The sequence below is a fragment of the Capra hircus genome, chromosome 21 (genome assembly GCF_001704415.2).
Source record: "Capra hircus breed San Clemente chromosome 21, ASM170441v1, whole genome shotgun sequence".
In the NCBI taxonomy this organism is placed as follows: Eukaryota; Metazoa; Chordata; class Mammalia; order Artiodactyla; family Bovidae; genus Capra; species Capra hircus.
In genome coordinates this window covers 31746248-31773806 of record NC_030828.1, presented here as the reverse complement: position 1 = coordinate 31773806, position 27559 = coordinate 31746248, and the positions used below count along the sequence as shown (strand labels likewise).

Genomic DNA, 27559 nt, shown 5'->3' with positions numbered 1-27559 from the left:
AGGAGTGATTGGCTGAAGCTGCCTGTCCCGGGGCGGGACTCGGTTGCTAGGGAGCGGAGCGGGGGCCCCACGGAGACTGCGGCGGCTGCGCGTAGAAGCGAGGTGCTTGCTGGGGCTGGGGTGCGCGACGGCGCCGGGGGCTGCGGTGAACGCCTCGCAGGCCGAGCAGTTCCCTGTGGGGAGGCGCCGTCGCCATTGCCACCTCGCTCGGTGAGCGCGTCCCGCTCGCCGAGCAGGGCCGCAGCCGACCGGCGGCACCATGGGCCAGTGTGGCATCACCTCCTCCAAGACCGTGCTGGTGTTTCTCAACCTCATCTTCTGGGTGAGCGTGGCCAGCGGGCGGGAAAGGGCGAGGGGCCGGCGGTGCGGCCCGAAGAGGCCTCGGCTGAAGCGCCGGTGGGGACCCAGCGGGGACACAGGCTGAGTCGTGGCTGGCGCTGAGGAGGTGGGGGAGAGACGGGAGTCTGCGGCGGAGACCCGGGAGGGCCTGGCCCCGGAGGCCGCTTCGCTTTGGTATCTCGGCGGCCGGGACGCAGACTCGGGGTGTAGAGGGCGGTGAGGAGAAACCCTCGGGGGCTTCTGGCGGCCTCCCTCCCGGGCCCAACGCCGCGGCCGGCGGGCTCTGTGCCAGGAGCCCGGCGCTGAGAGCCCCCCCTCCCCCGACCTCCCCCCGGAACAGCCTGCTGGACGGAGAGCTCACATTGCAGATTCTTTCAGGACATCAGGCTCGAAATAGGATATTCCCCAAAGGGTCGGGCTCCGCTTTCTTTGTCAGGGCCCGGAGCCCCCGCGGCTCCACTGGCAGCCCCGAGGCGAGCGAGCAAACGGTGCAGAAGTGCGGGGACGCTTCCGACTCAGGCGTGAGGAATTTTGCCTTAGAGCTCTTTGTGTGTGGAGAACTGGTCGACTGGTTACCAGCCCAGAAAACGGAAAGGTTTCAACTTGAGAAGCTAAATAATCCTGTGAGCAGAAAAATCAATCTTATTTGTTTGGCCATGGGGGTGGGTAGCCTGAGATTATAAACCTTGGTTAAATATGACTCGAGTGTCACAAGATCTAGAAAGCGATGAGTTCACTTTCAATAAAAGGTGGCTTATGAATTTTTTTGGACACGCCCCCAAAGAAAAGGCCCTTTGTAAAGCACTTCATTTTACTTTAGGTCCTTATCTCGTCAGGGACTTTTGTAATAACCTGTGTTATTCCTGGCAGCCTCTCCACCCTCTAGTTCATCTGGACCTTGCACCCGGATAAATCTTATAAAGCTTTTCTTCCTTCACATCATTTTACTTCATTTAAAAAATAAACACACACCCCTCCCCAAAGCTTCAGTAGTAGAATAAAGTTCAGTGCTCTCCTAGTGTTGCAACCAAAGTCTTCAAATCATCGTTTACTTCCTCACGATTGACCATGTTCTTAAACACCTGGACACACTTCTCTGTCCCCAGTCTTCAGGACACTTCTTGAACATTTCCACTTCCCATCCTTTTGTATGCGTCCATTCACCTCTTTGCCACAAACATACCTAAATTGGAAAGAATCCTTTCCTTCTTACAACCCGGTTCCCTCCTCCCCCTGCAAAGAATGAAACTTTTCATATCCTGACTGCTGTAGCGTAAAAGAATAATTACACATCACAGGGCACTTACCACACACATCTTTTGCCATAGAGTCTTTCAGGGTATGGTGTGATGAAAAGAATCCGGACTGAGAGTACTGTTCAGGATCACCCACGTGATATCAGGATTCCATGATTTCTTCTTTTCCATTTAGAGCAGTGTTTCTTATACTTTAGTTTGACTTAGAAGCCTTTTTAAAAGGTAAAAGAATCTCCTAGTATCTCCAGATGAGAAACACTATCAGATAAGATTCTTAAGTGTAGACTTAGCTTTGTATCCTTTACAGTCCCTTATTATTTTTATGGGCATCCAGTTTGATTTTGAAGAAGAATCTGTGTACTATCAGGTGACTTCTAGGCCTTTCAAGCTCAGGGACTGGAATTGTTAAACAAAATACTAGAAATACAGGAACCATTTTCTTTAAATAATTAAATTTTCATTTAAAATTATAGTTTATTCAAAGATTCATTCATCTTTAGAAATTATATAAGTATATGTACTATTATTGGCACTTAGTGAAGAAGGTTATGTTGAACTTCGGTTGTGCTTTTCATGGTGGGTTCTTGCCAAGGCTGAGGTTAAACACCCTTTATCTAGGTTAGTAGAATAGTAAAATGTTTGTGAGGTGAGCTGTGATGAGGAAGTTAAGCAGACATGTAGGGGAAAAAAATGTGGCACAGAGCAGGATTCATGTAACATAACTAAGAAGGAAGCAATATTAGATGAGTCTCCCACAGAATTAGTAGTTTAGGGACCAACTGTTGGAATCTGATGATGTTGGTAATCATAACTAAATTTGAGTGCTTTTTATACCCAGGCACTGTGCTAAGCACTTTAATGGAATAAAGCCTCCTAACAGCCTCATTTGGCAGGGAATATTATGCTTCTCTTACAGATGAGGATATTAAAGTTTACTTGAAGTGGCACACCCAAGGTGGGGCAGAGCCAGCCTTCAAACCCAGGGTGTCCTATACTCTAGAGCCTATGATGTTAGAGCAAAGTGTGATTTCAAAAGACTTGCAAAGGGAGCAAGGAGCTCTTTAGGCAGTGTTAGACTCACTTGCTCCAAAAGATGATTTTAACCTTGTTTAGAACTTCCACCAGCATTTAAACTGGACTATTTAACTTGTCAGTTTAAAAAATTAGGTCATTATGAGGAAGTACATAAAACATGTTAACCTGTTCTTCCTGGTTTTTTATATTGCATTCTTTAGTTCTGATAAGTGTATTCTTTTATAAGTGGTCCGTTCCACCTTTTAATACCTTAATGTATCAGTGTAAGAATAGGCATTCCCTACATAGAGCATCTCTAACATTTATCTCGGTTCCCCTGGGCAACGTTTCCCTCATAGCTCAGTTGGTAAAGAATCTGCCTGCAATGCAGGAGACCCAGGTTCAATTCCTGGGTCGGGAAGATCCGCTGGAGAAGGAAGTGGCAACCCACTCCAGTATTCTAGCCTGAAGAATCCCATGGTCAGAGATGCCTGGCAGACTACAATCTATGGGGTTGCAAGAGTTGGACACGACTTAGTGACACCACCACCACCACTGGTCAGCGTTAGCGAAGATTTTTTTAACTGTTGCATTGGCTCTTTACTATCAGCTGACTGTTTATAAATGTTGACATTTAATTGCTTTGGCAACATATTTAAACTCTGCCTCTTAATATCTTGATATCCTGGTTCAGTTGGCAGTTTGTTCAGTGAGTTGTGATGTGGAAATAGATATGTACTTGAAATGCTTAGAATCGGCATTAGATGATATAACAGCCAAAGTTGTTAATGTTGACTTGGTATAGATTATTGTGGACAGTACAGTCTAAGAAAATTACTGTGGAAAGGCACAAAGGGGAAGCAGTGGTTTCTAAAGTTCTTAAGCTTGTCTTAATGGAAATTGAGAGCTCATCATCAAATTCCAGAATATTAGGGCCTGTAGCGTGATAGGTAATTTTGGACAAGTGAAGGGATGTACAACTTGGATCTCTTTGTTTTTTACAGAGTGGCATAGCTTTAAATGTAAGTGTATTAGTGCTAGACCCATGATGATTTTTGGAAGACAAAAGTGTTTAGTTACTAAATTTTGAAGGCTATTAGAATAAATAGTCATTAATCTCTTCTCTAAACTGCACTTTTGCTCCAAGGTCAGACAAGAGTCTTAATTCGATCTGACCTGGGAGGCCTCATCTAAAACAAGTTTAAATCAGTACTTGATAATTTCAGGTTTTATTCTGTTCAGTTAATTGAGTATTTAACTAAGTCCCATGTTATACAAATTACCTTTACTTTTTCTACCCTAGAAGAAGAGCCAATTGGCTAGTGTTTATTTTGCTCACACATATCTTAGGCATTATAGAGACTGTAAGAGAAAGCTTTGTTCCTGCTTGCAGAATTTCTAGTCTGGCACATCTGTTTAGGGTGTTGTTTTGCATCAATATGAAAGGCCATGGTAATGCTAAAACGGCTCTGGAGTAGGAAATACCACAAGGTTAAACACCTTTTAAAGGCTTTTGGAAACAACTTTAGAATGTGGCAGCTTAACTAATCATTCATTCATATGAAATACAAATCCTATTTAAAAGCCTTATTTAAGCTTTAAAATTTGTCTTATCCTAAAAAAGTTTCAACTTTCATTTCCCTCTGTAAATCCATAAAATTAAGGAAATGTGCTTTGTTAAGCAGATACTACACAAATGTTTAAGCACCCACTTTTTGCTTATATTACTGAAAAAGTAGTGGAAAAGTGAAGATCTCTGTTCTTACAGAGCTTTACAGGACAGACAGTTAAAAATAAGCAAGAAAAATAACAGATAGTGGTATGTTATGCAGAGAATTAAGACAGAATGATGTGATAGGTTGGCAAAGAAGTCTTTTCCAAGGAGGTGAAATTTAATCTGGAATATGTGAAGGAACAGATGTTGGGGTGATTTGGAGGAAATGGCAGACATTTAAGACAAGGAACAGCCTACAGGCCCTAAGGCAAATTTGATGTGTTCAAATTACCAAAAGAAGTTTTAGCTGTACCTTCATGCTTTTGTTTAAAAGATAAAAATTTATAATGAAATATTTCATTATAAATGAAGAAAAACTGTTTGTCACACATCTCCATATACATGTTTTGTGTTTTCTAGCACATCTTGCACATTTGAGTTGAGAATATGATACTTTTTTTTTCTTTTTTTTTCTTTAATTTTTATTTTTACTTTATTTTACTTAACAATACTGTATTGGTTTTGCCATACATTGACATGAATCCACCACGGGTGTACATGCATTCCCAAACATGAACCCCCCTCCCACCTCCCTCCCCATAACATCTCTCTGGGTCGTCACCGTGCACCAGCCCCAAGCATGCTGTATCCTGCGTCGGACATAGACTGGCAATTCGATTCTTACATGATAGTATACATGTTACAATGCCATTCTCCCAAATCATCCCACCCTCTCCCTCTCCCTCTGAGTCCAAAAGTCCGTTATACACATCTGTGTCTTTTTTGCTGTCTTGCGTATAGGGTCGTCACTGCCATCTTTCTAAATTCCATATATATGTGTTAGTATACTGTATTGGTGTTTTTCTTTCTGGCTTACTTCACTCTGTATAATCGGCTCCAGTTTCATCCATCTCATCAGAACTGATTCAAATGAATTCTTTTTAATGGCTGAGTAATACTCCATTGTGTATACGTACCACAGCTTTCTTATCCATTCATCTGCTGATGGACATCTAGGTTGTTTCCATGTCCTGGCTATTATAAACAGTGCTGCGATGAACATTGGGATACATGTGTCTCTTTCAGTTCTGGTTTCCTTGGTGTGTATGCCAAGCAGTGGGATTGCTGGGTCATATGGCAGTTCTATTTGCAATTTTTTAAGGAATCTCCACACTGTTCTCCAAAGTGGCTGTACTAGTTTGCATTCCCACCAACAGTGTAGGAGGGTGCCCTTTTCTCCACACCCTCTCCACCATTTATGAGAATATGATACTTTAAACTGGACCCTTCATCTCCCATCCTGGTATTTGTTTCTCTACCTCTTGTAGTCTCATCTTCATGAGTGACTGCTCTGACAAAGAATATGTCATTGGAGCACACCTTCAGCTAACAGATTTCTTTTTTCATAGTTGTTTCTCAGTTTACTAGAAGAAAAGCAAGTTATCGTGTATAACAGGAGACCTATTTCTTGTCTTTGACAGTTAAGAAAATGAATTATTTCCAGTCTTACTGCATTCTCAGTCATCTGTCCACTGGACCAAGTACCTTGTGGCTGGGAGTTATTAACTGAAAGAACTCAAAGCAAAGGGAATGTAGGAGGACTCTCTTTAATTGGCAATTTTTAAGAAATAGGTTGTTTATTACCTTTTTAGGGTATTTATCATGCTTTGAAATATTTTAATGAATTTATTCCATAAGATCCAACATTAGGAATTTTGCAAAAAATTTATTCCATAAAATTTATACTTGCATCAAACAAGTATACCCTAAGACTCATTCACTCAGTAAATACTTGCTGAATATCTGTGCTTTACCTGTTTGAGAAATGCAAAAGGTATAGTTCCTGCTTTCTAATAGCTTATAGGAAGAAGGGTCAGACAGACAGGCAAAATCATTTAATGTTCTAGTGAATTTAATTTCTAGCTGCTCCTCTCCTTCCCCCTTCCACATGGACAGTCTCAAGTCTTCCTTTAAAAATGTCATCTCTTTCCTCCCTCCCCCTCTTTAATAGTTTGGTAGAGCCAGTAGCTAAGAAAAATTATTTGCATTAATGTATTTGTTTTTTACTTACTAAAAGGAAATCTATAGTAAATGCTGACATACTGTATTTTATATTGTTGTTGCTATTGATTAAATACATAACCCAAGCAAAGGCCAACTCCTGTTATGAAGTTGAAACACCTCAGGCTCTAGTAGTAATAACTGACTCTTTACAGTTAGAGTTGGGTATGGGGATAGAGAGTCTCAAAGAAAAATGCATATTTAAATACTCTGAAAATACTCTTTCAGATGACCCCTGGAGCCTTGCAATCTGAAAATATCTAATTTCCATGCTGTTAAAATAGTTTGACTATGGCAGTTGCAGATCTCCAGTTTCACTGCAGCCTGAATGTTTTAGATTTTTCAACTGGGAGATAAAAGTTGGATTAATAGAAAAATTTTGTTAAGCTAGATAAACAATGATTATAAAAAGTCAAATACAGAAAAAGTGAAAATAGGACAGAATTGAGGAACATGATCTTTGGAATATCTCCAGAGTAATATTGGTTTAAAGGATTAAAATATTCTTTCTTTAAGAATAATGGCAATAATGATAGTGATATTGATAATGAAGGAAGAAGTGGCTTATTGTCAAAATTATACATCTCGAAGTAGGGTTTTGTTTTGCTTGTCTCCTTGATAGGTGATATTTATGGCAGAAAAAAGATGCGTACTGAAGTGATCAGAATTGTGTTAAGTAGTCAGAAAACATGTAAAGATGAGTCAAAGCCAGGCAGACCCAAGAAAAGTTATAAACAGGGAAGATTGGCAGAGGTGCCTAAAACATTTGGGATTGAAGAGATTCCTATTTTATGTTTTGGTTAAGGACAGATTTAAGAATTCATTTGTTAGAGAACAATGAAGTCTCAATTTCAGATACAATTTTAAATATTAGCTTTCATGATTCTGCAAATATATATTTCCTTTTTAAAGAAGACACTGAAAAATATTTTAATATTACCATAATTTCGCCACCAAGAGACAACCAGTATTAACATTTTGGTGTTTATAAATATCCATGCATAAGTGTGTTTTTCCCCTAACATACCACAAGTGTGTTACTAAATTATGCTTCAACATATTTAAGGGCTCTAATGCAAATATATCTCTGGATGCTTGGGTTTTTTCTTTGTGTGTGTGTGTGTGTGTGTATTCTTTTTAATTTTTATTTTTTATTGAAGGATAATTGCTTTACAGACTTTTGCTGTTTTCTGTCAAACTTCAACATGATCTTTTGTTTTTGCTATTGTAGCATTTTGATGAATGCACCTTGTACAAATCTTTTGTTTCCTTCTGACCTCCTTTCTTAAGAATAGACTCCTAGAAGTACAGTTAATAGGTGCAAAAGCATAAATGCTGAGGCTAATGATGTGTTGCCAGATTGCATTCCAGAAAGATTCTTCTTCTACTCCTGAGGGCTCTTCTCTCTGTATCCTTACATATCTTTGAATACTGCTTGTCTTTATTATTGACCAGTTTGTTATGGAGAAAATGATATATTTAATAGCTTCCCAAATTCTTGGTTAAAATAGCTTTAATTTCTGTTAAGAGGATTTGAAATCTTTGCTATAGTCTTTTTTTTTTTTTTCTTTTTCTTGAGTGATAAGAAAAATGTGCAGCATTGGACTTGGTAGAAGAGTAATTCTGTTCAAAGATATGAAGTATTTTATCAGAGTAAGTCAGAACCAAAGCAAATATGTTTGACTAGAAAATGTTATGTAAGTAGTAGAATGGTCAAAGATTTAAGGTGATTTTAAGAAACTTATGGCTTGAGGGTGGAGTTTGGGGAAGCTTTCAGAAGTACACTGTATAGGGGCCTACCTGGTGGTCCAGTGGTTAAGATTCTGCACTCCTAATGCTGGGGCCCCTATTCAATCCCTGGTTAGGGAACTAGATTCCACATGCCACAGCTAAAGATTTCTTACGCCGCCACTAAAGATCCAGCATGCTGAAACGACGATCAAAGATTCCACGTGCTGCAACTAAGGCTTGGCACAGCCAAATAGATAACTTTTTTAACTTGGAAGATAATTGCTTTACAATACTGTGTTGGTTTCTGCTGTACAGCAGCGTGATTCAACTCTAAGTATAGGTATATCCCCTCCCTCTGAAGCCTCGCTCCCAACCCCCAATCCCACCCCTCTGGGTTGCCATGGAGCACTGGGCTGAGCTCCCTGTGCTGCGCAGCAGCTTCCCACCAGCGATCTGCTTACACATGATGGTGTGTATGTCAGCGCTCCTCTCTCAGTCACCCCACCCTCTTCCCCTAATGTGTCCGCAAGTCTGATCTCTACCTCTGCGTCTCTATTCCTGACCTGCAAATAGGTTCATCAGTACCATTTTTTTTTGTATTCCATATATATACGTTAAATGTGCTGTATAGAATTACCAATGGATTCCTTGTAGGAGAGAAGGGAGATAGGTACATGAGAGACTATTGTGACCATACAGAAAGCTCTGAGTTAAATGTTTAAAAATAAATATACCTAAGATGAATTTCTGCTGCTGTTTTTTCCCTCTCTGCTTTTTGAAATCTGCATTCTTACAAAGTCTGTGGAGTACACAGTGGTTTTTGCCAAGTTTTTCTATTTTTTCTCCCAACATTCCAGTCGCTTCTGCTTTACCAATTGATTGTTGGAGGCAAAAATCACACAGAGAAGTATAGTTCGCAGGTGAGAAGAATTTGTCAGACTCTGCTTTTAGCTGAATGACTTAAGATGGCCCCTTCATCTTTACCCTGTCCTGCAGGAAAATCACTTGTGTTCTTCTTTGCTCTATCTTCACCCAGATGCTCTGTGGGATGCTTCTACCTTCACATTTCTAAATCTCCGTACTAATGCACTTTCACAGCAGAGCTCTTTCATCTCCTGTTGTGGGATAGTCTGTTCCGGCGGCAGGCTCACTGTGCTTGATGTGCTACCTTCCATTTCCTGTTTCTTCTTTCTTAGAAAAGTAAAGAATTCAGGAGTTTTGTGGATTATAGCATTTCATCATCTCTCTCAGAAGATTTGAAAAGTACAGAAACAAAACAACTAGTTTCTAAACCAAAACACTGGTTTCTAAACTATAGAAAAATCAATCTTACATAACAGTGAAATTTCTTGCTTTAAAAGGGCTTTACATTTGTATGTAGGGAGTGAAAGGGTGAAAGGATAAAGTGAAGTGTCATGCTTCTAAACTCATACTTCTAAAATTTTCTAACAGGTAGCTTTATTTTTGGAGGAATAGCTTGGTGTTGTGCAAAAGCACTGGCTCTCCTAAGGTTTTACAGTTTTGTGACAGTTTAGAACATGAGTTTATTAAAGGGTAAGGAAGAGGGACTTCCCTGGTGGTCCAGTGGCTAAAACTCCATGCTCCCAGTGCAGCCGGGGGAACCAGGTTCGATCCTGCTCAGGGAACTAGATCCCACATGACAGACTAAAGAGTTTGTATGCCGCAACTAAAGGCCTGGTGCAGATTTTTAAAAAGGGTAAGGAGGAACAGTTTTCAGAAAATTCTCTTTTTTTTTCCCTATTGTTTCAGCTTTCAGCCTTTCCCTTAAATTTCCCTTCACTTCTTTGTAAAAAGGATGAATATTTTTAGTATACTGTCCTCCACAAATCCTCCTTATAGGCTCAGATTTTCTCGGTGGTGACTAAAGCAGTTCAGCTGCTTCCAAGTTCTACATTTCATCCCCTCTGCAGCTGCTTTGTTGGCAAAGCCCAGAGCCTTTGATAGATCTCAATCCCAGCATGACCCTTCAGAAGAAGGATTTAACCCTGCTCACCTTTTAGCCTTTCTAATAGCCACCGGTCCTATGTTAAAAATCTTCATGACTGCAAGTCCCTAGTTAGGAATTACTTTCCTTACATTTACTATATGCGCCCCACCTATGTTTGTCATTTGGATGGTTGGATGTCATTAAAGCAGTTGTTTATTGCTGTTTTTAGGTCTTCAGCTCTTGTTAGGACACCTTCTCTGTATTTTCAAAGTAACTGATGTCTTTCATAAGTTGTTTATTATACAACTTTTGTTAAGCACTATATATACATGTCATTGGGCTTCGAACCTGCCTACCAATGCAGGAGGCATAAGAGATACAGGTTCGATCCCTGGGTTGGGAAGATCCCCTAGAGGAGGGCTTGGCAACCCACTCCAGTATTCTTGCCTGGAGAATCCCATGGACAGAGGAGCCTGGCGGGCTACGGTCCACAGGGTTGCAAAGAGTCAGACATGACTGAAGCGACTACACACACACACACACACACACACACACACACACACACACACGTCATTAAGAGAAGAAAATTTAGAGGACACCCTCTATGAGTTACTTGATTTATATAGTTTCATATCAGCAGTCACTGCAGTTTTTCTTGGTATGTGCAGTGACTATGCTGCTTCCCCCTGTATGTTGTCAAAACAGAAGCATTATGTTCTCAACTGCACTGTGTGACTTAGATGTTGACTAGTTTGCAGCCTGGGGAAAGAAACTTCTCTCAAATCTATTAGAAAAGGAACAGGCAGCTTTATAAATGGCATCTCCTCCTTGCATTGCACTCATTATCTGTCTGGGTGGAGGCTGGCCGCACTGGAAGTGTTTCACTTGGCCCAGTCCCAGGCAGCACCAAGGGTGAGCCTTGTAGGGACCTCAGACTCATTTCATATCTAAAATGGAAATAGTTCTTCAATGTCCTGTATTTCAAATTGTTGAGTACCTATATCTTCCAGTTTTATTTTCTATCAAATTTATGTAGCCGTTAATTACCTTTACTAGCACCTCAAAGATGGAATTTATTTTAATTCAAGCCTTGTAAATGAAGGTTGCCTATTAGAGTAAGAAAAGCTAAGAATCCAAAGAATAGAGAGATGACTAGTGAAAACAAACTGGATAAAATTTGATTGCTTCATATATAGGATTTCTTCTAATTCAGTTTGGGGACTAAAAGTATTTACTGTAACAAAATGTTTGTGTGTACATATGTGTATGTTTGCATATCACACGTATGTAGTCAAGAAAAAGTAGTTTTGGGTATGAGTGTTAAGTATTCCATATGCTTCTGTGGTTAATGCACCCAAATTATTTAACTGTTTCTCCTCTTTTCTCTCTCTCATGTCTTCCATCGTCCCATAATAATATGTCCCCAAAGTAAGTAGGTCAGTGGACTGAGGGTCTTTGAACAGGTTCAATTTCTGTAAGTAAAGCATTTGTAAACTAATGTATTCCAAATGTGATGGCCATTAAGAATTAAGTAAGCTGGATTAAGTTGCTAAATCTTGTTCGAATAGTGAACTAAAATCTGTAAGATTGAACTGAAGAGGAAACAAAGCAAATTCAAACCAAAGATTTATGATTGAGCTTGAAGGGCAGTTTCAAGGGAAGGGATGAGATGAAGTGTTCTCAATGAATTTTGACAAATACCTACCACGTGCCAAGAGCTGCTCTGGGTGCTGGATGGTGGTTCAGGGCTGAAAGACTGACAGGCAAAGTTTGTGCCCTAAAGGAATGCAGAGATTTATATAGTTATAATTTCAACACTTGTGATAAATGCCGTTAGAGCTATGTAGGGGATGGTCTGTGACCAAGGGCACCTAATCCCATCTGAAATGGTCAAGAATGGTTTCCTAAAGAAGAGGTGATATTTACACTGCATCTTAATGGGTGACAAGGCGTCCTGAGCAGATGAAGAGGGCAGCAGAGGTAAAGAAGTGCGGGAATGTGTAATGCATTCAGAATAACAGCTTTCAGTAGTTCAGGGTGCTTGAGAGGCGGGGAGTCCGAGCCCAAAAAGCCGGAAGGAACAGCTGAGTTTATCAGAGGCCTTACTTGCCTCATCCTTTTTTTTTTTTTTTTTTCGGGGGCCGGGGGCTGGGGGCGGCTCGGCACATGGCCCTCGGTGTGTGTCTGTCTGCCATGCTGCCAGCCTGCTCCTGATGCAGCCGCCCTCCCCTTGCCCCTGGCACTTGCCTCATCCTGATTTTAAACATGCTAATGCCTTGTTCTGGTTTATATTTTTAACAGAAATAACTGATCATATAAAGAACATATTAAGGGACAGAGGGAGGGTGAGCAAGTAAGGTTTAGGGTGAACAGTGGTAAGGCCTGAATTAAGCACTGCAGAGGGTTGAAGAGAAGTTAACAGTATTCAGGTGGTGTTTTAAAAGTAAATCTGGGGCTTCCCTGGTCGCTCAGTGGTAAAGAGTCAACCAACGTGGGAGATACACATTCAATCCCTGATACGGGACGATCCCACATGCTGCAGAGTAACTAACCCCATGTACCACGATTGCTGAGCCTGGGAGCCCGTGCTCCACAACAGAGTACCCTTCATTCAGCCACAGAGGAAAACCTGTACAGCAATGAAGACCCAGCACAGCCATAAATAAAACTATTAAAAAATAAAAAAGGAAACCTGAAAGAGTTTGAAGATTGATGGGATATAGAGGTAGGTCACAGAAGGAGTATAGAGTAACTCTCAGGCATTTGACTAGGAAAAGTAACTGCTGCTGTTTGTTCTGAAATACGAAATATGAGGGCAGATTTAATGGAGTGAGCAGGAAGGCAGCGAGGGTTTGAGGTAGGTTGAGGTCAGGGCGACTGTGGGACTTCCAGATGGGGATGTGTAGTTCTGAGCTGATGGCTTGGGTGGAGAGCCACAGTGACTGGTGAAGCCATAGCTAGGCTAGCCCAAGGAGAGCCTACAAAATGAGAACTAAATAGGGCCGAAGGTAGAACCCTGGAGATCACTAACATTTGTCTGGTAAAGGAGAGTCCCTAAGGAGAATGAGAGAGCAAGCAGTGGGGCCTCCTGAAGGCCAGAGGAGAGTTTGAAAAGAATATAGTTTCTTAAATTGGCTCCATTATTCTAGTTGACGTCTGTTAAAAAGTCCATGTTATTTATTTATTTATTTTTAAAGTCAAGTTACTTTCTCAACTTTCTATAAATGGAGTCTTTTCCTTCCAGATCTGAGTGATTCTACCGGCCTAGTGTATGAAAATATACTGATGATGCCCAAGCTTGCAGAGTCCCACAGACTTAAACTGCTTCCAGGTTGAGAAGAATTAATGATATCATTGTGGAGGCTCTTTTGTAGTTTGAAAATTAATGCTGTATGTGTTAAATTTTAAAGATTGGTGAAATAATTCTTTTTATATGAAAGCCTCAAAATGCTCTATAAATGATAATTCATTAAACTGATGTTTTAACACTTAGCCTCACACTGTATTTGCTCATTCACATGAAAGCAGGCAACACTGGGCTGTCAGCATTGTGCTGGCAAAATTGACACAAGAGCAAAATTGACAATATGAGAGGAGAATGTATGTATTAATAAAACTCTGTAGGTGGAGCACAGTGTCTGCAGCAGCAGCTGTTTTATGACTTTCTGCATTCACTTCCCGGTAGGTGCTCTAAAACTTTGTACCTCAAAGTGTAGCTCAAAAATCAACAGCGTTAGCTGGGAGTTTGTTGGAAATGGCAGAATCTCAGGTTCCACCCCCAGACCTACTGATCAGTCTGCAGTTTAATAAGATCTTCAGATGATTCCTATTTACATAGTTCAAGAAACACAATTCTAAAGCATAGACTTAAAGGGTTTGCAGTGGGCTTCCCTGGTGGCTCGAAGAAGGCAGTGGCACCCCACTCCAGTCCTCTTGCCTGGAAAATCGCATGGATGGAGGAGCCTGGTGGGCTGCAGTCCATGGGGTCGCTAAGAGTCGGACATGACTGAGCGACTTCACTTTCACTTCACTTCCCTGGTGGCTCAAATAGTGAAGAATCTGCCTGCAATGCAGGAGACCCCAGGTTCAGTCGCTGTGTCAGGAAGATCCCCTGGAGAAGGGAATGGCAACCCACTCCAATATTGCCTGGAGAATCCCAGGGACAGAGGAGCCTGGTGGGCTACAGTCCATGGGGTTGCAGAGTCAGGAATCACTGAGTGACTAACACACGCAAAGAATTTGCCAAGTTCTTTAGTCATTCAGCCCTCTAGCTTTACCATTTCACAGTCTCATCTAGGACGGCAAATTTTTTAGAAGTGGGTATCATGTATCATGGTTATTAGTTACTATTGTATTTTCTTTCCCCAAAGCAAGAGATGAGAGTATAAATGCAGATTCTAGAGTCAGAGTACCTGGGTTCAGGTCCTGACTCTGCCACTTGTCCTGATTTCCCCATTTGAGGGGGGCAGCCCTCACCTCTGTGCTGATCTGTAATTGACTACAGAAGGCCTTTGGGGTCTGTGTGTGTTTTCATTCTTGTCATCCGTATTATGTGTGGGATTAATGGTTTCTCAGTCCTCGATGAGCCAGCAATTACCAAAGAGTAGTTGGAATTTGGAAGACTTTTCAACTTTAGTAAAGAAATGTTCTTACTAATGCATAATTTTCAGCTTCACTGAAAAAAGTCTACAAATAGATTTAAAAGTGGTGGAAAATCTCATTGAGTTCTAATGTGCCAAGAAATAGTGGGAATGTTTACCAGGGGTTGGAGAATTTTACCAGCGCTCTGACCTTATTTTCTACAGGGAGCCGCTGGCATTTTATGCTATGTCGGAGCCTATGTCTTCATCACTTACGACGATTATGACCACTTCTTTGAAGATGTGTACACTCTCATCCCTGCTGTGGTGATCATAGCTGTTGGGGCCCTTCTTTTCATTATTGGGCTAATTGGTTGCTGTGCCACAATCCGGGAAAGCCGCTGTGGACTTGCCACGGTAAGTTAGTTCTTCCCTGACCGTATGTGTCGTCATAATATGTGGGAATATTCATTTGTGTTACTTGCTTGACTTGAGCATGAAAGTCCATATTCTCTTTGGCTTTCTTTATAATTGGAATAGAATTAGCACTTGTCTTAAACTTGTAGCAGTTAGCTCAGATAATTGCTTTTTATCAAGAGAGTATTTAGAGCTGTTTTTTTCATTTGTATTTAATTTTTGACAATGTTTCCTTACATTTTCCTTACAGTTTGTCATCATCCTACTCTTGGTTTTTGTCACAGAAGTTGTTGTTGTGGTTTTGGGATATGTTTACAGAGCAAAGGTATGTTGTCTACTGTAATTTATATGTTTTGAAAGGTGGTTTAAGTGTTTTGAGTGAAATAGAACAAACTCATTTTCAGAGTAAACATTTTCTTTTGCCTTCAGTTTAGCCACCACTTGAAAAATATAAAGGTAGTTAGAAATTATGTGTCAGGATTTCTTATCTCATTTAATATAACAAAGTGTTACTCTGCTGCTGTCCTAGTTTTAGGTGGTGCTTGTTTAGTTGCTAAATCGTGTCTAACTTGTGACCCCATGGACTGTAGCCTGCCAGGCTCCTCTGCCCATGGAATTCTCCAGGCAAGAATACTGGAGGTTTGCCATTTCCTTCTCCAGGGGATCTTCCCTACCCAGGAATTGAACCCCGGTCTCCTTCATTGCAGGCAGATTCTTTCCGACTGAGCTACGAGGGAAACCCCTAGTTTGTAGACAGTTTTCTTTAAATGACTCTAGTTGTTGTTCAGTTGCTAGTCATTCCAGCTCTTTGCAATCATGGATTGCAGCATGCCGGGCTCCCCCATCCTTCACTATCTCCCAGAGTTTGCTAAAATCATGTCCATTGAGTCAGTGGTGCTATCTAACCATCTCATCTTCTGCTGCCCCCTTCTCCTTTTAACTTCAGTCTTTGTCAGTATCAGGCTCTTTTCCATTGAGTTGACTCTTCACATCAGGTGTCCAAAGTATTAGAGCTTCAGCATCAGTCCTTCCAACTAATATTCAGGGTTGATTTTCTTTAAGATTGAATGGGTTGATCTTGGAATTCAAGGGACTTTCAATAGTCTTTTCCAGCACCACAATTCGAAAGCATCAATTCTTTGGCACTCAGCCTTCTTTATGGTCCAACTTTCATATCCATACATGACTACTGAAAAAACCATAGCTTTTGACTGTACAGACCTTTGTTAGCAAAGTAATGCTTTTTAGTATACTGTCTAGGTTTGTCATGAGAAAGTGAAAGTGGTAGTCACTCAGTCGTGTCTGACTCTTTGTGACCCCATGGACTGTAGCCCACCAGGCTCCTCTATCCATGGGATTCTCCAGGCAAGAGTACTGGAGTGGGTTGCTGTGCCCTCCTTCAAGGGATCTTCCCGACCCTGGGATCAAGCCCACATCTCTTATGTCTCCTGCATTGGCAGGTGGATTCTTTATCACTAGTGCCATCTCAGTCTTTGTCATAGGTTTGTCATAGCTTTCCTTCCAAGGAACGAGCGTCCCCTTGACTGTAGAATGATCTACAAATGAATAATTGGTCAGCTGAGAAATTTGTTCAAATTTCCTTAGTCCATAGATTCCCAGATTTCTGTTTTAGAAGAACTAAATTAAGGATTTCATTTTCCATTGCCTCTTCAGGAAAAAATGCCTTGGTCTTAGACATAGAAAAAAGTTACTGGGAGTTGGTTTTCAGTTGCTCAGTTGTGTTCAGCTCTTTGCGAGCCCATGGACTGCAGCATGCCAGGTTCCCTGTCCTTCATTATCTCCCAGCTTGCTCAAACTCATGTCCATTGAATTGGTGATGCCATCTAACCATCTCATCCTCTGTCGTCCCCTTCTCCTCTTGCCTCCAGTGTTTCCCAGCATCAGGATCTTTTCCAATGAGTCAGCTCTTCGAGTGAGGTGGCCAAAGTATTGGAGCTTCAGCTTTAGCATCAGTCCTTCCAATGAATATTCAGGGTTGATTGCCTTTATGATTGACTGGTTTGATCTCCTTACTGTCCAAGGGGCTCTCAAGAGTCTTCTCCCAACACCACAGTTCAAATGCATCATACTGGGGGTTGCAACCCTCCAACTTGTTCCTGAGGAACGAGGGCCCCTACCAACTCAAACACCAAAACAACTATAGCCACTCCCTTCTTGTCCTTCTTTCCTCTTTTCTGGTCATTTCTTCTTTTCTTGCCCCTTTTCTTTCTATTTTGCCCACTTTTGCCTTCCACCTACAGCAGCATTTAAGGCTAATAGGCTGCTTTAAATTAAACTATAGAGCTGTTATGGGCTTCCCTGGTGGCTTAGGGGTAAAGAACCTGCCTGCCAATGCAGGAGGCATAGGTTTGATCTCTGCATGGGGAGGATCCCCTGGAGAAGGAAATGGCAACCCCCTCCAGTATTCTTGCTTGGAAAATCAGATGGACAGAGGAGCCTGGGGGGCTTCAGTCCATGCATTAGCTAAAGAGTTGGACACAACTTAGCAACTAAACAACAACAACATAGAACCGATACAAAGGCATCCTAGGCTTATTCTCTGAGCGCACTTGGGGTTATTCTCATTGTAACTTATGGTTTGGAGTCAAAGACATGATAGGCTGATTTACTATTTAACCATTGCTGTATAAGGGACCAGACAGCTATGCTATAAAAAAGAATGCAGTGGATCATACCCCTGCCAACAGTCTGGGTATCAATTTTATGATCTTAACCACATGACTGATAAAATTACCAAATAGGTCCCATCATCTTAGAAGTAGGGTAAGGAGAATCTGGTACAAGCAAACTTAATTAAATGACACTTTAGTTGCCTCTCTGTTGGCAGTGATATATTTTGAAGAGTTGATTTCCTGATCATTTTTTTTAGATCTGTTGATTACTTTTGCATATTTGTCCAAGTCTAAATAAACATAAGTAAAATGTAATATTGGTATTTGTCCCAAAAGTATCCTGTGGGTGCTTTTTAAGTTGTTTAATTTTTACCTCCTTTAGGAAAGGAAAATGAGTAGGTCTTCTAAGAACCCCATTTGAAAAAGGAGGTGATATATTTATAATCTAGGACACTTATCTCAAGGCTCAACTGCTTTCTCCCTCTTTCATAACTAGGTAGCCTGCCATCTTGCAGACAGTCGTCTCTTTGATTGCTTTTAATCTAATGTAATATGTCTGACATTTTACCTGAGTCTACCTGAAGGCAGGCAGGGAGAGAACTTTTTTTCTTACAAGAAATTCATAGCACTATCTTGAAACTTTACATATGTGCCATTTAGGCATTTAGCTGGAGTCTTGACTAATGTTACTTTCACCAATATTTTTGAGGGACTAGATTCTTTGTTTTGATTCAGGTGGAAAATGAAGTTGATCGCAGCATTCAGAAGGTATATAAGACCTACAATGGAACCAACCCTGATGCTGCTAGCCGGGCCATTGACTATGTTCAGAGACAGGTGAGTTCTCTTGAAGCTGGAGAACCAGTCACTATTGAGTCAACATTGAACTTATCTCTGTTACTGTGTAAATTAGCAGTGTACCGTAATAGCCATGGTTAGCTGCATAATGAGTCCAGTATTTTTACCTTCACCCTTGAAAAGTTTTTTCCACCATTACCTAGCATAGCCATAAGAAGCATCTGCCCTTCCTCCTCAAAAATAATTAGCTAAAGGTGTGATAATGAGCAAAAGGGTTATGTCACAGGAAAGTTGAGAGCCCAAATGAACTTTAGAGGAGGTAAGAAGTCTTTCACATACCTTTAGAAGATAAGACCGGCAAAGATAACAGACAAAACCGTAAAAAAAGAAAATTATTGTAGACAATTTGAATCATACCTCAAGGTAGAATCATCTAGTAGATCTTTGTGTTCATAAACTCACCTCAAAATGTATCGAGTTTTTGCCAATCTTATTTCATCTATCTCATCTTATTTTTTACTCTCACATGTCTTCTGCTAATTATAACTTAGAGTAAATCCCAGACGTTTCAGACAAAAGATTTTAAATACTTTATCTTTGGATATAATATTTAATTCAGAATCAGATGTTTAACAGGCAAAATTAAAGATTTTTTTCTTAGCTATAAACTACCCCTTGTTGGCAATATGATTTTTCAGACAGAGGGTCTAGAACCACTAATTATATGTAGCAGTTTAAATTAAAGTTAAAAATTCACTTCCTCAGTCAACACTAGCCTCATTGTGAGTGCTCAGTAGTTCCGTGTGGTTAGTTGCTACCATACTGAGCTTACAGACCTACAACATTTCTGTCATTGCAGAAAGTGCTATTGGACATCCCTGGTCTAAAGTAGCTTAAAGCTCTGCAGTGCACAGAACTCTGAAGTTCAACACAGGGCCTTGTGTTCTATGAGGACTGATGTCTCTATTCTCTTCTCTGTTAGCTGCACTGTTGTGGAATTCACAACTATTCAGACTGGGAAAATACAGACTGGTTCAAAGAAACCAAAAACCAGAGCGTCCCTCTTAGTTGTTGCAGAGAGACAGCCAGCAGCTGTAATGGCAGCCTGGCCCACCCCTCTGATCTCTATGCTGAGGTAAGTTCAGTTTCTTGACTAGCATTTGAATCTAGCCTGGTAACCTGTTTTCTTGGTGAATTATCTCTACCTAGAACTTTTCTACCTTCTTTTACTTGCCTTTAATGTCATTTAATTTTAATATAAGTTATTTTCAAGTGCATTATCTTTTTCCCTCTTGCTGTTTGTCATTTCTGTTTCTGCCAGTGAGTAGTAATGTGTGACCTTGCAGCTTTTCCCTTTTTAAAAAAGACTAATGAAGATGACTTTGGGTGTTTCAGGGGTGTGAGGCTCTAGTTGTGAAGAAGCTACAAGAAATCATGATGCATGTTATCTGGGCAGCGTTGGCATTTGCAGCTATTCAGGTAAGCACAGCTAGCCAAGGAGTTATCAGAGTGTCCTGATTCTCCAGTGTCAACACCCAATGGTTTTTAACCACCAAGTGCGGTTAAGCTTTGTGTATATGGATAACTTGGAAGTGACTGAGGTACAGACACCAGTGTCCAACATCTTCTATTTCCTGTCTCCAGACATAGACCCAGAATGATCCCAGAAGCCAGAGATCTGGATGGGGAAACCATGGACAGGGGATTTCTTATTTTATTCTCTTGACTTGATTAGTGAGTGACCTGTTCAAAATACAGACTGTTGTCATAATGTATTCTTGGGAGGTGCTTTAGTAGAACTTCACACAATTGTTAAAAAAATCAAACTGCTTTATTTTAGCTTGGCGATGGAAAGCTTAATTTTAATTTTTTTTTGTTTCTCTTTCCATTTCTTGCTTTCCTGTCTCCAAGGGATTTGTATATTAATATACATACATCAAGAACTGGCACTACACTGGTCTCTTACATTAATAGGAGCAACTTTATCACTTTACAGAAAAGACTGTTAAGTAAAAACTGAGGTTTAACTGCCCTAGTATATGTGGATTTAGTTTTTTTAGACAGATTGGCATCAAGAAGTCTGTCATACCACTTGGCATATCTGGAAATGTCCCGTGTCTTTTTGGCAGCTGAGGGTACCTGTCCCAGCTCCTACCAGTGAAAACAGTCTTTTTTTTTCCCCCTTATTAATAGCTTGTACAAAGTACCTGGTAATTGTTTTAATCACCTCTCACTTTATCAAAAACAAACAAACCCACACATATCCTTTATACCTCATCAGTTCAGTTCAGTCGCTCAGTTATGTCTGACTCTTTGTGACCCCATGGACTACAGCATGCCAGGCTTCCCTTTCATCACCAACTTTCAGAGCTTGCTCAAACTCATGTCCATCGAGTCAGTGATGCCATCCAACCATCTCATCCTCTGTCATCCCCTTCTCCTGCCTTCAATCTTCAATCTCATACCCACCTAGAAAACAAATAAGGAAGATGACTATTTTTCTGCCCAGATAAACTACCTACATTCCTAGTTTCTCAGGTGTATATATTTTATCTTAGGAATTCTGTTAGAGGAATGTTACAACAGTTTGAAAATGATTGAAAATCCTTTGCATCAGATCTAGTTCTCAGAGTGTTCTTAGTGTTCTTTTAGTATATTCTTGAAACGTGCTTCAGGTCCAGAGAATCTATTCTAGCACATTATTGACCAGAGACATATCAACACCACAGGCATTAATTTATTTCGGCAAAAATCACCCAGGCAATAATGTGTTAAAGTTTTTATACCATTTAATTGCTAGATAAACCAATGTAATTGCTAATTTATATGTAAGTTGCTTGGCTTGTCTGCTTTCTGTATATTTGAACAGAAACTAGTGTATTTAGTAGGAAGTGCCTTTTAAAATGGCAAAAAGGTGATTGTTTACTTTGCTGGTATTCAAACACCTCTGAAATTATTGATTAAAAAGCCTAGCTCTATTTGCTATGGTCTCTGCCCTTCTAAGCATTTACTCTGTGGCTCAGTGTAGCAGTAATCTGTAGATCAGCAGGGATGTATTTCATATTTTCTCTGTGTAAACACTGTCATTTAGCTAAAAATAACGAAACATGAAGGTAGTGTCTTTACCCAAGTGAAATCCTGATCCATGCATTTTTAATAACTTTATGTGTGGTAATAAAGCTGCATATATTAGCATGCAGCAGAAAAGCTTAAGAAGTTTATGCTTATGATCATGAAGTATGCAAAATGTATATAGAAGGCTAATAAAAATCAACACTCAAATATGTCCCTCATCTACTTGAGCTTATTAACCAGCTTATTAATATTTCTTCATTAAATATTTTTCAGTGGGGACTAATAAACATTCTAACCAGTCTCTTAAATATGCCTTCTTATACCATTTTATAGGTAAATCACTGTGGCTTAAATAATATCTAATAAAGCTTTGATGTTTCAAGTTCCACAAAACTAAGTCAGAGATTGAGAACTTTTGCAGACTTGAAACATAGTGGTTTTGAAAATTTAAAAAATTTTAGTTTTAAGAGAAAAAACATCCATTTGTAGTAAAAGGATTTTCTAATATGTGTGAGTACCTATAAATGTTTAAACTTTTGGTATTCAGAATCTGATGTAGATTGGTGCCCAGGATATGGAAAACCTAGGTGAAGGCAGAAACAGCTCAAAGAGCAATGAGCTTTTATATTTACCGTGATAGAGAAAGAACTAGAAGGATGCTTGGAGATTCTCCAGTCCCTGTTCCCTTAGTTTTGAAGACCTTGAAATTGAGGAAGAGCAAGGATAGCATGACTTAGGACCATGATTAAATCTTGAACCTTGTCTCCATGTGTGCTCTGCCTCTGATTACAAATTGAAGAATTAAGATTCTCAAAAGATTAAATTCCTAAATTCTGTTATGAAATCCGACAGCAAATTGACACTTTAAGCTGGATGGAATACAAAATGTAATAGCATTGAATAATTGTTAGCGTTTTTCTTCAGGTTCTTAAGTGGGGAAGCTCTAAGAGCTATTGCGGTAAATCGTTTTATTTAATGGTAAAGAAAGATGATTTTTGGTAGCGTTGTGAGTATCAAAACTATGCAAGTGCTGTCTCCTTTGATTTTGATTTGTGGTACCATTAAGCTACATTTCATCAATGTTCTAAGACATAAAGGTGAATTTAAGATAAAATTCTCTCATAAGTTAATTTACCAATAAGAGCCTGTTTGAGTGTTGTGGGCCAGTCTGCCCACCACCTTTTTTGGTGTGAGCCCCGCTCATTTTATGTATTGTCCATGGCTGCTTTTGTGTTGTGGTGACAGAGTTGAGTAGTTGCCACAGAGACTAATTTTGTCTCTTGATTCACAGAGCCTAAAATATTTACTATAATTGCCCTTTATGAAACATTGGCCCACCCTTGTTCTAGTCTTGTTAAGTGGTCTAGGTTTGGATAGGACCAAAATGATCAAGGGGAAAAAACCTGAAAAGTGCTGGTTAATTGTTACAACAGGATTTTTTAATATAAGAGAATGAGATTTTAAAGATTTTGCACACTCCTTATACTATTAGTTTATTAATTAGCAAGATATTTCACTTCTTTGATAGTAACCAGCCTCTTAAATGTACAAATGATCAGCTATAAAGTTTATATTTCAACAGTCTGGTCATAATAATAAAATCTAGATTTTTGATTTGACAAGCTCTTCTAAGTATCAGGTGCAGGTAAAACTCTCTACAAAGGCAGTATGGGAAAAAATGGAAATTGTCAGTCCTTGGAGTCTCACAATGCTGTCACGTCCTTAAGATGGAATGATCAAGAGCAAAATTTTACAGAGAACTGCTTCCCAAGGCCATGCTGCTTTTTTCTGGTCTGTATGCCAAGTGTGAAGGAGGCTGAGACTGCCATTTCCTTCCTGCTTCTTCTAACTTCTATTTTAATTCATTAAAATGAGTTAAAATACATATGTAAATAGCACTTTGGATTGGGCCCTTTAGATAGTTAAAATTGAGTGGCTTAATTCTGACCATCTTTTGAAAAAAATATTTCAAGTAATTCTTCCTTAAAAACTTAAAACCAAAGCTAATTCCTGAGTAGCTAAGTTGTGGTTTTTGGTGTTTTTTTTTTCAATTTGGGGAAAATTAATCTTAATTGTTAACTTTTTGAAAATTCTTTAATTGAAAAGCCCACTTGATAAATTTTTCTTCAAATGATAAATATTTAATAATAGGTGAAACTCCTGCTCAAATCTTGACTCCAGTTCTTGAATCCCTCCTTGCAGAGGCAACCACTGTTCCCAGTTTCCTATATATCCTTCCAAAAGTAGTTTGTGGTTAAACAAGCACATAAATATTTTTTATACAAATAAAAGCTGATAGGATGCAATTTTCTGCTTTGTTTCTTAAGATAATTGTATGAAGCCTCCAGTTTTAAGAAATACTGCAGACCGAATCTTTATGCGTCTTGCAGTTTCCCTCAGTGGTTAACATTTTGCAAAACTGTTATATATCACAACCAGGACATTGGCATTGAGACAATCCACTGGTTTTATTTAGATTTCTCATTTCTATATGTGTATTCAGTTCTGTACAATTTTATGACCTGTTTGGTTCTTGTATCCACCACCACCACAGTCAGGATACTGAACAGTTACAACACTATAGAATCCTTTATAATTGCACCCACCTCCCTCCCACTCCTCCTCCCCATACCCTGGCAACCACTAATCCGTCCTCCATTCCCAGAACTTCATAATTCTACAAATACTATATAAGTGGAATAATACATGTAACCTTTTGTACCTTCTTGAAGACAAATTAATATGCTACCACAGCTACCTATAAGTATTCTATTTTTTTACCTACTTCATAATTTATTTGCATTAATGGGCACCTATGGAAGTGTTGCTATTACCAAAATGCAAGTAGTGAATACCCTCTGTATGTATGTGCAAAATCTATAGCAAAAAATTTGTAGCCATTAAGTTGAGGGGTCAGAGAATAGGGATGACTTTTTGATAGGTGTTTCTAAATTTTTCTCAGAAAAGAGTGTTTCCAATGTCCAGTTCTAATTACCTTGTGTAAAATACCTACTTCCCCATGATGCCATCTATTGTGTATCTAATTGTGTATCATAGAACATTTTAATCCTTGGCAGTCAGTTTTTTTAATCATTTGCTTATGTATTTAGTAATCATTTTTGCTGTTGGCTGGGTGTTATATTTGGACTAGGTGCAGATTACTTCTCATGACTTGAATATTGTAGGGATAAGTTTCATTCTAAGAAATCACACTGGAGCTAAAACATTTGTGATATTTTTAAATCTGTTGTTGGAGAACTTCAATAATCAATGAGATTTTAATGTAGCAAAGCTTTGGAAATGAACCTGTAATACTTAGTGATGAGGTTTGCATTATAAGAAGTTATTGTGTAGCACTTAATTTTTTTTTTTAATTTTTATTGGAGTATTTAATGTTATTAAACAGAGTCATTTCCAGGCATGAGTAGGATTTTATCAAGCTTATTGAATTGTTTTTAAATCAGTACAAGTTGATTTAATTAAAGTCAAGAAAAAAAGATACTTATTTCAGACTCCATTTTGAGAGTGCTGACTCCAGTAGAAGTTAACCAGCTGAAAGGAATGTGAGGAGATGAGAATGGGAAGAGATTTTTTTCCCAACCAAATCAATAATTTCAGCGCTTAGCATTTTTATTGCTCAATTTAACATTGCCTGGGAACATAATTGTGTTTGATCTTATAGCTGTTCTAAAAATGTTTTGATGTACAGTGAATGGAAATGTGTTTTTTTAGGAATTAGATACTAAACATATCTAGAATTGGCTTAAGATATATAGTGAACTTCAACAATATCTACTTTTAAAATGTCTTTAAGGTACTTTGCATTAGTAAACACTGAGCAAATGCTGTTATAATGAAACTGATGAATTCAAGCAGGAAGGATATATCCCAAATGGGTAGAATAGAGGCTAAGTAAGGGGAGAAGTTGGAGTGTGTGACTTCATCATGGAGAATTCAGACTGAGGACTTCCTTTGTCTCTGTCCATGGGTCTCATTAGTAATCTTCCACTTCAGACTTTTGAGTGTCTAGTTATAGATCGGATACATTCTGTTGAAATTAGATTGACCCCTGTATGTACAAAGGGCCCTGCCTTTTAAAATCAAATAACTGGGACCTTTCACTTTCAGTGAAAAGTTAGAACAGCACATTAATTTATTTAGCTCTTTAATAACCGTTTATATTTTGTAAGAAAGCAGGTCAGAAATTCTAGACTCGTTTCTCTTTAATCCAGCTTAATCCTCTCACTTATCCAAAATAACATGGCATGACTTTATTACTACTCCAGTTTGCTACCACAGAAGGATTAGGCCTATTAAAATGATGAAGAAAGTGACCTTTAAAAAGTAATATGTACATAATATCACAGAGCTGTCCTGGATTTCAAAAATCATTGCAAAACAGAAACCTTCAAACCACACTTTTTGGTATCAGGATTGGTTCCCCCTGCATAGGGCTTTTGGGCTACTCATATATTGGGCTTTTCATTCTGTGGATTGTCATAAAGCCTGTCTCCCCAAAATCCAGATGTGTGAAAGATAAACATTAGATTTCCTCATATGTAGTCTTGATCATTCCACTCTAGACCTTTGCTGTCTAGTGTGGTAACCACTAGCCACATACACCTGAATTTAAATTAATACCATAAAGAATGCAGCTCCTTAGTTGCACTAGCTCCGTTTCAAGTGATCAGGAACCTCATGTGGCTAGTGGCTACCATATGTGACGGCTCAGTTATGGACTGTTGCCATCAGTACAGCAAGCACACTTTTATACAGCCCTGGTCTGGATCAAGATGGGGATGGCACTAGAAGAGCCTGGATATTCTGCTTGCTTCACGGATTATTCTTAGATATGCAGCAGGGATGCGAAAACTGGGTTCTTAGTTCCTAAAAGAATAATGTGTTCATTAGAAATTGCTTACTGGTCGTGATTTTTTTGATGATTTGAGATCTTTGAACTGTGAAACAGTTCCATTGCCAACAAAGAAATACACACTTGCTGTAAGAAGATTTTCAGCCTTTTTTCCCCATTGTTTTCTTCCTACAGCTGCTGGGCATGCTGTGCGCCTGTATCGTGTTGTGCAGAAGGAGTAGAGATCCTGCTTATGAGCTCCTCATCACCGGCGGAGCCTATGCATAGTAGAAGACTCAAGCCTGAGCTTTTCAGTCTTGTTCTGATTTGGAAGGTGAATTGAGCAGGTCCACTGCTATTGGCCTCCTGAGTTCATTTAGTTAAAGCACACATACATAGGTGTTGGACAGAGCAGCTTGACTCTTCATTTGTCTACCTTCTTACCTACCCACCTATGACTTTTTTTTCCCCTCTGTTCTAGCTCTCCGTGTCCGTAAGTGTTTTGAGTATGGCGGTAAATGTTCTAATCTCAGAACCGTTTGTGAGTTGCATAGTGTGGTAGAATTAAAGGTTGACGTGGCCCTGCTTCTGTCACCTCCAAGCATAATGGGACTGCTGCTGTAGTATCACCAGGTCCTTTCAGTCTTCACAGTGGAGAACTCTTGGCCAAAGGTTTTGGGGGGGAGGAGGAGGCAGTCAGCTGTCTGGTTAAAGTTAATACCAGATAGTGCCCCTCATCAGTGTCCTTTTTAAAAATATATACTATAGTCCAGTAAGATAGCAACTGTACAAAATGGCTAAGATAGATTTTAGAATCATACCTCGTGTATCTTGGTTCATCTTCAAAATCAGACTGATCTTTGAAACTAGCGGTTTTTAATCAAAGCTGGCTTTATAGGAGGAGTATAATGTATGCACTACTATTTTAAAACAATTAGTGTGAGTGTGTGCGTGTATTTTTGTATGATTGAGCCCATTCATCATTAAGTCTAAACTCGTTAGAAATAATGTACACATGTAGACTAGCAAAATAGTATGTAGATGTGATCTCAGTTGTAAATAGAAAAATCTAATTCAATAAACTCTGTATCACCCCCTCAACATGTAGTTTTTAATTATTTGGGGACACTTCAATTCCAGA

The 27559-nt window shown here is 39.6% G+C and overlaps 1 protein-coding gene across 1 annotated transcript; it reads left to right on the top strand.

The window, feature by feature from the left end:
* TSPAN3 (tetraspanin 3) lies at positions 48-27519 on the top strand. The gene is made up of 7 exons (XM_018066449.1): positions 48-322; positions 14869-15060; positions 15311-15385; positions 18429-18530; positions 19474-19626; positions 19887-19970; positions 26614-27519. Exons 1-7 carry the CDS (start codon positions 260-262, stop codon positions 26704-26706), a joined length of 762 nt encoding a protein of 253 aa, XP_017921938.1. The 5' UTR covers positions 48-259; the 3' UTR covers positions 26707-27519.

What these genes read in the sequence shown, in the direction of transcription:
- TSPAN3 (XM_018066449.1), top strand. Translation starts at nt 260, where the DNA reads ATGGGCCAGTGTGGCATCACCTCCTCCAAGACCGTGCTGGTGTTTCTC. An exon ending in GCCGCTGTGGACTTGCCACG is followed by an intron (nt 15,061 to 15,310) that starts GTAAGTTAGTTC and finishes TTTTCCTTACAG; the next exon opens with TTTGTCATCATCCTACTCTT. An exon ending in TTGACTATGTTCAGAGACAG is followed by an intron (nt 18,531 to 19,473) that starts GTGAGTTCTCTT and finishes CTTCTCTGTTAG; the next exon opens with CTGCACTGTTGTGGAATTCA.